At 43.7% G+C, this 11,468-nt stretch overlaps 1 protein-coding gene across 1 annotated transcript in view; it reads right to left on the bottom strand.

The window, feature by feature from the left end:
* LOC129835559 (GRB2-associated-binding protein 1-like) overlaps positions 1-10,479 on the bottom strand; it is a 97,101-nt gene extending 86,622 nt beyond the window's left edge. Inside the window, exon 1 of the mRNA XM_055901245.1 lies at positions 9,749-10,479. Within this exon, the coding sequence (XP_055757220.1) occupies positions 9,749-9,823 (75 nt within the window). The 5' untranslated portion in view covers positions 9,824-10,479. The remainder of the gene's footprint in view (positions 1-9,748) is intronic.
* Between the last annotated feature and the right edge of the window lie 989 nt (positions 10,480-11,468).

Here is an 11,468-nt window from a genome sequence, read left to right as displayed (position 1 = left end):
TCGTTGGGTGGGGGGGGGGGCTCTGCCATCCTAAATGACATAGACCCAAACCAGGAATGGTTTCCTCTTCTCTCTGTCTGTCTGTCTGTCTGTCTGTCTGTCTGTCTGTCTGTCTGTCTCTCTCTCTGTCTCCCTCTCAATTCAATTTCAATTCAATTCAATTCAAAGTGGCTTTATTGCCATGGGAAACATATGTTTACATTGCCAAAACAAGTGAAATAGATAATAAACAAGTGAAATAGATAATAAACAAAAGTGAGACAAACAATAAAAATGAACAGTAAATATATCACTCACACAAGTTCCAAAAGAATAGAAACATTTCAAATTATATTCAGGTGGCATTTCTCAAAAGCAAGGCTATGCTCACTGAGTCTGTACATAGCCTTGCTATTGAGACTATGCTCACTAAGTCTGTACATAGTCAAAGCTTTCCTTAAGTTTGGGTCAGTCACAGTGGTCAGGTATTCTGCCACTGTGTACTCTCTGTTTAGGGCCAAATAGCATTCTAGTTTGCACTGTTTTTTGTTAATTCTTTCCAACGTGTCAAGTAATTATCTTTTTGTTTTCTCATGATTTGATTGTGTTGCTGTCCTGAGGCTCTGTGGGGTGTGTTTGTGTTTGTGAACCAAGCCGCAGGACCAGCTTGCTTAGGGGACTCTTCTCCAGGTTCATCTCTCTGTACAGTAAGTGATGGCTCTCTCTCTCGCTCTTCTGTCACTCACTCACTCACTCACTCACTCACTCACTCACTCACTCACTCACTCACTCACTCGCCCTACTGTCTCTCTCTCTCTCTCTACTGTCTCTCTCGCTTTCTCCCCCTTCCTCCATCTTCGAGTGGTGATGTGTTTTCCAGTCAGAACCCGCAATGACATTACACCTGAACAGGAAGTAGACACAATGGACCTCAAAATAGCCCCCGTTCCTTCCTGTGCACAGGCCAAAATAAGTCAGGAGGTGTGGCTATCCCATATCTCTACATATCATATCTCATATCTCTACATATCATATCCCATATCTCTACATATCATATCCCATATCTCTACATATCATATCCCATATCTCTACATATCATATCTCATATCTCTACATATCATATCTCATATCTCTACATATCATATCTCATATCTCTACATATCATATCTCATATCTCTACATATCATATCTCATATCTCTACATATCATATCTCATATCTCTACATATCATATCTCATATCTCTACATATCATATCCCATATCTCTACATATCATATCCCATATCTCTACATATCATATCTCATATCTCTACATATCATATCTCATATCTCTACATATCATATCTCATATCTCTACATATCATATCTCATATCTCTACATATCATATCTCATATCTCTACATATCATATCTCATATCTCTACATATCATATCTCATATCTCTACATATCATATCTCATATCTCTACATATAATATCTCATATCTCTACATATCATATCTCATAACTCTACATATCATATCTCATATCTCTACATATCATATCTCATATCTCTACATATCATATCTCATATCTCTACATATCATATCTCATATCTCTACATATCATATCTCATATCTCTACATATCATATCTCATATCTCTACATATCATATCTCTACATATCATATCTCATATCTCTACATATCATATCTCATATCTCTACATATCATATCCCATATCTCTACATATCATATCTCATATCTCTACATATCATATCCCATATCTCTACATATCATATCTCTACATATCATATCTCATATCTCTACATATCATATCTCATATCTCTACATATCTTATCTCATATCTCTACATATCATATCTCATATCTCTACATATCATATCTCATATCTCTACATATCATATCTCATATCTCTACATATCATATCCCATATCTCTACATATCATATCTCATATCTCTACATATCATATCTCATATCTCTACATATCATATCTCTACATATCATATCTCATATCTCTACATATCATATCTCATATCTCTACATATCATATCTCATATCTCTACATATCATATCTCATATCTCTACATATCATATCTCATATCTCTACATATCATATCTCATATCTCTACATATCATATCTCATATCTCTACATATCATATCTCATATCTCTACATATCATATCTCATATCTCTACATCTCATATCTCTAAGGGGGGAACAGAACGTTAGATGGTCTGACTGATACTGTCTGATCAGAGGTGGTGGCTGTGTTGTCTTAAAGGGGAGCGACAGGGCCCATATCTCTACAAATCTTCTCTAGATCACAACTCCTGAGACACTTGATGAATACCAGTGGTGTAAAGTACTTGAGTAAAAATACTTCAAAGTACTACTTAAGTCGTTTTTTTTTGGGGGGGGTGGGGGTTATCTGTACTTTACTATTTATATGTTTGACAACTTTTACTTTCACTTTCACTACATTCCTAAAGACAATAATGTACTTTTTTACTCCGTACATTTTCCCAGACACCCAAAAGTACTCATCGTTACATTTTGAATGATTAGCAGGACCGGAAAATGGTCCAATTCACACATTTTAAGAGAACATCCCTGGTCATCCCTGCTGCCTCTGACCTGGCGGATTCACTAAACACACATGCTCCATTTGTAAATGATGTCTGAGTGTTGGAGTGTGACCTTGGCTATCCGTCTGGTTTGCAATGCCCCTCCTGCAGGCACAAAAATATAAACACACACACACACACAAACAGACACACACACTTACCAGGAGGTCTGTTTAAAAGCCTATTTTAACCCCATAATGGGTGAATGTCGTTCAGGGTAGCAGCCTACAGGGAGTACAATCCTAAATATATACTAAATTCAAGAAGAGTGTTTTCCTGCTTGAGTTGAACGTGACTTGTGGGAGTTTTACCGTAGTCTGTAGTGAGAGAGAGAGACAGAGAGAGAGACAGACAGAGACACAGAGAGAGAGACAGAGTTATACTACTTGAGAGAGAGAGACAGAGAGAGAGACAGAGAGAGAGGTATACTACTTGAGAGACAGATAGAGAGAGAGAGACAGACAGACAGACAGAGACAGAGAGAGAGAGAGCTATACAACTTGAGAGAGAGACAGATAGACAGAGAGAGAGAGAGAGAGAGAGGGAGAGACAGATAGAGAGAGAGAGAGAGAAAGAGAGAGAGAGAGAGAGACAGATAGAGAGAGAGAGAGAGGAAGAGAGAGAGAGAGACACACAGAGAGAGAGAGAGAGAGCTATACAACTTGAGAGGGAGAGGGAGAGAGATAGATAGAGAGACAGACAGAGACAGAGAGAGAGATAGAGAGAGAGAGAGGGAAGGAGAGAGAGACAGAGGGAGAGTTAGAGAGAGAGAGAGAGAGAGAGAGAGAGAGAGAGACAGATAGAGAGACAGACAGAGACAGAGAGAGAGATAGAGAGAGAGAGAGAGAGAGAGGGAGAGAGACAGAGAGGGAGAGCTATACAACTTGAGAGGGAGAGAGAGAGATAGATTGATAGATAGATAGATAGATAGATAGATAGATAGATAGATAGATAGATAGATAGATAGATAGATAGACAGAGAGACAGAGAGAGAGAGACACAGATAGAGAGACAGACAGAGAGAGAGATAGAGAGAGGGAAGGAGACAGAGACAGAGAGAGAGATAGAGAGAGAGAGAGGGAGAGAGAGAGAGAGACAGAGAGAGAGAGAGGGAAGGAGAGAGAGAGAGAGGGGAGGAGAAAGAGACAGAGGGAGAGTTAGAGAGAGAGCTATACAACTTGAGAGAGACAGATAGAGAGAGAGACAGAGAGAGAGAGACAGATAGAGAGACAGACAGAGACAGAGAGAGAGAGAGAGAGAGAGAGAGAGAGAGAGGGGAGGAGACAGAGACAGAGGGAGAGTTAGAGAGAGAGAGAGAGGGAGAGAGAGACAGAGAGGGAGAGAGACAGATAGAGAGACAGACAGAGACAGAGACAGAGAGATAGAGAGAGAGGGGAGGAGACAGAGACAGAGGGGGAGTTAGAGAGAGAGGGAGAGAGAGAGAGAGAGAGGGAGAGCAGTGTGCCATCACACAAACAGAGGTATTCCAGTCATTCAGTGTTGAGAAACACTAGAATCTACTGCTACTGTGGTCACCAATAGAACAGATGAAGCTAACTGCTTTACCAGTGAATACTGCATCACTCAGACCCTGTTATACAGAGATACGGCTCAGACCCTGTTATACAGAGATACGGCTCAGACCCTGTTATACAGAGATACGGCTCAGACCCTGTTATATAGAGATACGTCTCAGACCCTGTTATACAGAGATACGGCTCAGACCCTGTTATATAGAGATACGGCTCGAACCCTGTTATATAGAGATACGTCTCAGACCCTGTTATATAGAGATACGGCTCAGACCCTGTTATATAGAGATACGGCTCGAACCCTGTTATATAGAGATACGTCTCAGACCCTGTTATACAGAGATACGGCTCAGACCCTGTTATATAGAGATATGGCTCAGACCCTGTTATATAGAGATAAGGCTCAGACCCTGTTATATAGAGATATGGCTCAGACCATGTTATATAGCGATATGGCTCAGACCCTGTTATATAGAGATATGGCTCAGACCCTGTTATATAGAGATATGGCTCAGACCCTGTTATATAGAGATAAGGCTCAGACCCTGTTATATAGAGATAAGGCTCAGACCCTGTTATACAGAGATATGGCTCAGACCCTGTTATATAGAGATATGGCTCAGACCCTGTTATATAGAGATATGGCTCAGATCCTGTTATATAGAGATAAGGCTCAGACCCTGTTATATAGAGATACGGCTCAGACCCTGTTATTCAGAGATATGGCTCAGACCCTGTTCTATAGAGATAAGGCTCAGACCCTGTTATATAGAGATAAGGCTCAGACCCTGTTATATAGAGATATGGCTCAGACCCTGTTATATAGAGATATGGCTCAGACCCTGTTATATAGAGATATGGCTCAGACCCTGTTATATAGAGATATGGCTCAGACTCTGTTATATAGAGATACGGCTCAGACCCTGTATACAGAGATACGGCTCAGACCCTGTTATATAGAGATATGGCTCAGACCCTCAGACCCTGATATGCAGAGATATGGTGTAAGGAGTCAGGATACCAGGTGTGAGGAATGAGGAGACCAGGTGTGAGGAATGAAGAGACCAGGTGTGAGACCAGGTGTAAGGAGTCAGGAGACCAGGTGTGAGGAGACCAGGTGTGAGGAGTGAGGACACCAGGTGTGAGGACTGACGAGACCAGGTGTGAGGACTGAAGAGACCAGGTGTGAGGAGTGAGGACACCAGGTGTGAGGAATGAGGAGACCAGGTGTGAGGAATGAGGAGAACAGGTATGAGGAGTGAGGAGCCCAGGTGTGAGGAGACCAGGGGTGAGGAGTGAGGAGACCAGGTGTGAGGAGTGAGGATTCCAGGTGTGAGACCAGGTGTGAGGGGTCAGGAGACCAGGTGTGAGGAGTGAGGAGACCAGGTGTGAGACCAGGTGTAAGGAGTCAGGAGACCAGGTGTAAGGAATGAGGGGACCAGGTGAGAGGAGTGAGGATTCCAGGTGTGAGACCAGGTGAACGGAGTCAGGAGACCAGGTGTGAGACCAGGTGTAAGGAGTCAGGAGACCAGGTGTAAGGAATGAGGGGACCAGGTGTGAGGAGTGAGGATTCCAGGTGTGAGACCAGGTGTAAGGAGTCAGGAGACCAGGTGTGAGACCAGGTGTAAGGAGTCAGGAGACCAGGTGTAAGGAGTCAGGAGACCAGGTGTGAGACCAGGTGTAAAGAGTCAGGAGACCAGGTGTAAAGAGTCAGGAGACCAGGTGTAAGGAGTGAGGAGACCAGGTGTGAGACCAGGTGTAAGGAGTCAGGAGACCAGGTGTGAGACCAGGTGTAAGGAGTCAGGAGACCAGGTGTAAAGAGTCAGGAGACCAGGTGTGAGGAGTCAGAAGACCAGGTGTGAGGAGTCAGGAGACCAGGTGTAAGGAGTCAGGAGACCAGGTGTAAGGAGTCAGGAGACCAGGTGTGAGGAGTCAGGAGACCAGGTGTGAGGAGTCAGGAGACTAGGTGTGAGGAGTCAGGAGACCAGGTGTGAGGAGTCAGGAGACCAGGTGTGAGGAGTCAGGAGACCAGGTGTAAGGAGTCAAGAGATCAGGTGTAAGGAGTCAGGAGACCAGGTGTAAGGAGTGAGGAGACCAGGTGTGAGGAGTCAGGAGAACAGGTGTGAGACCAGGTGTGAGGAGTCAGGAGACCAGGTGTAAGGAGTGAGGAGACCAGGTGTGAGGAGTCAGGAGAACAGGTGTAAGGAGTCAGGAGACCAGGTGTGAGGAGTCAGGAGAGCAGGTGTGAGACCAGGTGTGAGGAGTCAGGAGACCAGGTGTGAGACCAGGTGTGAGACCAGGTGTGAGGAGTGAGGAGACCAGGTGTGAGGAGTCAGGAGACCAGGTGTAAGGAGTGAGGAGACCAGGTGTAAGGAGTGAGGAGACCAGGTGTGAGGAGTCAGGAGACCAGGTGTGAGACCAGGTGTGAGACCAGGTGTGAGGAGTCAGGAGACCAGGTGTAAGGAGTGAGGAGACCAGGTGTGAGGAGTCAGGAGACCAGGTGTAAGGAGTGAGGAGACCAGGTGTGAGGAGTCAGGAGAACAGGTGTGAGACCAGGTGTGAGACCAGGTGTGAGGAGTCAGGAGACCAGGTGTGAGGAGACAGGAGACCAGGTGTAAGGAGTGAGGAGACCAGGTGTGAGGAGTCAGGAGACCAGGTGTAAGGAGTGAGGAGACCAGGTGTGAGGAGTCAGGAGACCAGGTGTGAGACCAGGTGTGAGGAGTCAGGATACCAGGTGTAAGGAGTCAGGAGACCAGGTGTAAGGAGTCAGGAGATCAGGTGTGAGGAGTCAGGAGACCAGGTGTGAGGAGTCATGAGAACAGGTGTGAGGAGTCAGGAGACCAGGTGTGAGACCAGGTGTGAGACCAGGTGTGAGGAGTCAGGAGACCAGGTGTGAGGAGTCAGGAGACCAGGTGTGAGACCAGGTGTAAGGAGTCAGGAGACCACTGTAGTATTGAGTTGAAGAAACAAATATAATAAGGCTTAACTTACTCACAAATGTTCAACATTTTTATTGGGTTATTGGGTTAACTATCACTATTTACTTTACCCAAGTGCTTAATTCTATAGATGAATTAAAACCCTCTATCTGAGATATCTACTGCTGCCCTCATCCTCCACATACAACACCCGTTCTGCCAGTCACATTCTGTTAAAGGTCCCCAAAGCGAACACATCACTGGGTCGCTGGACTGGAACGATTTGCAACAAACACTGGACAGTTTTATCTCCATCTCTTCATTCAAAGACTCAATCATGGACACTCTTACTGACAGTTGTGGCTGCTTTGCGTGATATATTGTTGTATCTACCTTCTTGCCCTTTGTGCTGTTGTCTGTGCCCAATAATGTTTGTACCATGTTGTGTTGCTACCATGTTGTGTTGCTACCATGTTGTGTTGCTACCATGTTGTGTTGCTACCATGTTGTGTTGCTACCATGTTGTGTTGCTACCATGTTGTGTTGCTACCATGTTGTGTTGCTACCATGTTGTATTGTTACCATGTTGTGTTGCTACCATGTTGTGTTGCTACCATGTTGTGTTGCTACCATGTTGTTGTCATGTTGTGTTGCTACCATGTTGTGTTGCTACCATGTTGTTGTCATGTTGTGTTGCTACCATGTTGTTGTCATGTTGTGTTGCTACCATGTTGTGTTGCTACCATGTTGTTGTCATGTTGTGTTGCTACCATGTTGTGTTGCTACCATGTTGTTGTCATGTTGTGTTGCTACCATGTTGTGTTGCTACCATGTTGTTGTCATGTTGTGTTGCTACCATGTTGTTGTCATGTTGTGTTGCTACCATGTTGTGTTGCTACCATGTTGTGTTGCTACCATGTTGTGTTGCTACCATGTTGTGTTGCTACCATGTTGTTGTCATGTTGTGTTGCTACCATGTTGTTGTCATGTTGTGTTGCTACCATGTTGTTGTCATGTTGTGTTGCTACCATGTTTTGTCCTGCTACCATGTTGTTGTCATGTTGTGTTGCTACCATGCTGTGTTGTCATGTTGTGTTGCTACCATGTTGTTGTCATGTTGTGTTTCTACCATGCTGTGTTGTCATGTGTTGCTACCATGTTGTTGTCATGTTGTGTTGCTACCATGTTGTGTTGCTACCATGTTGTTGTCATGTTGTGCTGCTACCATGTTGTTGTCATGTTGCTACCATGTTGTTGTCATGTTGTGTTGCTACCATGTTGTTGTCATGTTGTGTTGCTACCATGTTGTGTTGCTACCATGTTGTTGTCATGTTGTGTTGCTACCATGTTGTTGTCATGTTGTGCTACCATGTTGTGTTGCTACCATGTTGTGTTGCTACCATGTTGTGTTGCTATCATGTTGTTGTCATGTTGCGTTGCTACCATGTTGCGTTGCTACCATGTTGTGTTGCTACCATGTTGTTGTCATGTTGCGTTGCTACCATGTTGTGTTGCTACCATGTTGTGTTGCTACCATGTTGTTGTCATGTTGTGTTCCTACCATGTTGTCCTGCTACCATGTTGTGCTGCCATGTTGTTGTCATGCTGTGTTGCTACCATGTTGTGTTGCTACCATGTTGTTGTCATGTTGTGTTGCTACCATGTTGCTACCATGTTGTGTTGCTGCCATGTTGTGTTGCTACCATGTTGTTGTCATGTTGTGTTGCTACCATGTTGTTGTCATGTTGTGTTGCTACCATGTTGTTGTCATGTTGTGCTGTCATGTTGTGTTGTTACCATGTTGTTGTCATGTTGTGTTGCTACCATGTTGTTGTCATGTTGTGCTGTCATGTTGTGTTGCTACCATGTTGTTGTCATGTTGTGCTGTCATGTTGTGTTGCTACCATGTTGTTGTCATGTTGTGTTGCTACCATGTTGTTGTCATGTTGTGTTGCTACCATGTTGTTGTCATGTTGTGTTGCTACCATGTTGTGTTGCTACCATGTTGTTGTCATGTTGTGTTGCTACCATGTTGTTGTCATGTTGTGTTGCTACCATGTTGTTGTCATGTTGTGTTGCTACCATGTTGTGTTGCTACCATGCTGTGTTGTCATGTGTTGCTACCATGTTGTTGTCATGTTGTGTTGCTACCATGTTGTTGTCATGTTGTGTTGCTACCATGTTGTTGTCATGTTGTGTTGCTACCATGTTGTTGTCATGTTGTGTTGCTACCATGTTGTTGTCATGTTGTGTTGCTACCATGTTGTGTTGCTACCATGTTGTTGTCATGTTGTGTTGCTACCATGTTGTTGTTATGTTGTGTTGCTACCATGTTGTTGTCATGTTGTGTTGCTACCATGTTGTTGTCATGTTGTGTTGCTACCATGTTGTGTTGTCATGTGTTTCTGCCTTGCTATGTTTTCGTCTTAGGTCTCTCTTTATGTAGTTTTGTGTTGTCTCTCTTGTCCTGATGTGTGTTTTGTCCTATATATTTATTTATTTTAAATTTAAAAAATGCATCCCAGCCCCTGTCCCCGCAGGAAGCCTTTTGCCTTTTGGTAGGCCATCATTGTAAATAGGAATTTGTTCTTAACTGACTTGCCTAGTTAAATAAAGGTTAAATAATAAATAAATAAAATGCTAGATTGTAAACTGTGAATATTCAAATGCTTTTTCCGCACTTATAACAATACTTACATAGCGCCGTAACTTCTTCTCCGGCGGTGACTTCCTCAGCCAGCCGGCGTACACCACGTCCGCTCCCCCACTCATCCTCTCCTCCTCAGTGATACGCAATATAACTTATATTGATCCGATATTCAAACCAAACCGCAGGATCCGATCGATACGTCTATAGGCTATTGAGAGTTAATAATAAGATCGACTGGATCCAGACACTATTCCGTTGGAGTTGCTTCGGATTCCGATGTTCTGGTCACGACATTCCAGCCATAGTAAAACTCGTACGTCCGGTTGGGTAGTTGTCAAAACACCACAACGTCTGTCTGGTGCAATATTATTATGTTTTTACTTCCGTTGGAAGTCATAAATATCCTCAAAACAACTGAACAATCCACTTTTCGCCACAAAAATCTGTGAAGAGTATTTTTTATTTTTGTATTTCCACCACCGTAACGTTCCTTTAGGATCTTGTTCAGTGGTTTCAGCCTCTGGAAAAGGTGGAAGAGACAACGTAGGCTCATCAAAGTAAATCCCTAAAGAAAAGTAGTTGAGGAGAATACCTATCGTGTTAACAGTGTACGTTCTCTCCGATCTAATCACGCAACTGAAGAGATTGTTGTCAAGGCGTTTCACGTTTCCTTTCCACCTTCCCTCTAGTTTAACTCGTTCTCTCGCACCTCCCTCTGGCTCAGCAAGGAGTGAGAGAGAGATCCACAAAGAATTCAAAAACATGATCCAATTCTGATAAACCCCCATATTTACCGGGTGAAATACCACAGTGTTCCATCACAGCAGCAAGATGTGTGACCTGTTGCCAAAAGAAAAGGGGAAACAGTGAAGAACAAACACCATTGTAAATACAACCCATATTTATGTTTATTTATTTTTGTACTTGAACTATTTGCACGTCGTTACAACACTGTATATAAATAATATGACATTTGAAATGTCCTTATTCTTTTCGAACTTTTGTGAGTGAAATGTTTACTGTTCATTTCTATTGTTTATTTCACTTTTGTTTATTATCTACTTCACTTGCTTTGGCAATGTTAACACATGTTTCCCATGGCAATAAAGCACTTTGAATTGAATTGAGAGAGAGTGATAGCGAGAGAGGGAGGAAGAGAGAGAGAGCGGGGGAGAGGGAGGAACAGAGAGAGAGGGGGAGAGGGAGGAAGAGAGAGAGAGGAAGAGAGGGAGGAAGAGAGAGAGCGGGGGAGAAGGAGGAAGAGAGAGAGAGGAAGAGAGAGAGCGGGGGAGAGGGAGGAAGAGAGAGAGCGGGGGAGAGGGAGGAAGAGAGAGAGCGGGGGAGAGGGAGGAAGAGAGAGAGCGGGGGAGAGGGAGGAAGAGAGAGAGCGGGGGAGAGGGAGGAAGAGAGAGAGCGGGGGAGAGGGAGGAAGAGAGAGAGAGAGGGGGAGATGGTTTGATGAGAGAGGAAGAGAGGGAGGAAAAAGTAACTCAGCTGGGGTGTTATCCCCGCTCTAAGCCAGTCTTCTCGGCGATATGGGCGTCTTTAGGTCCAAACTCTTTTCAAGGAACCCCGAGAGGTGGAGCTATGGGATTTGTAGCCCAACCTACTGTATTCGGTTACATAATTAATATTGATATTCCTCTATTCTATTCTATTGTTATGTTCTATAGTGTCTGTTTTGTTCTATTGTTATTTTATATTCTATTATTTTCTATTCTCAGCTCACTTATCCTTTCTGCCCTCCTACTTTCTTTGAAGCAATCA

The sequence above is a fragment of the Salvelinus fontinalis genome, chromosome 36, assembly GCF_029448725.1.
Source record: "Salvelinus fontinalis isolate EN_2023a chromosome 36, ASM2944872v1, whole genome shotgun sequence".
Classification (NCBI taxonomy): domain Eukaryota; kingdom Metazoa; phylum Chordata; class Actinopteri; order Salmoniformes; family Salmonidae; genus Salvelinus; species Salvelinus fontinalis.
This window is presented reverse-complemented; position numbering and strand designations above follow the sequence as displayed.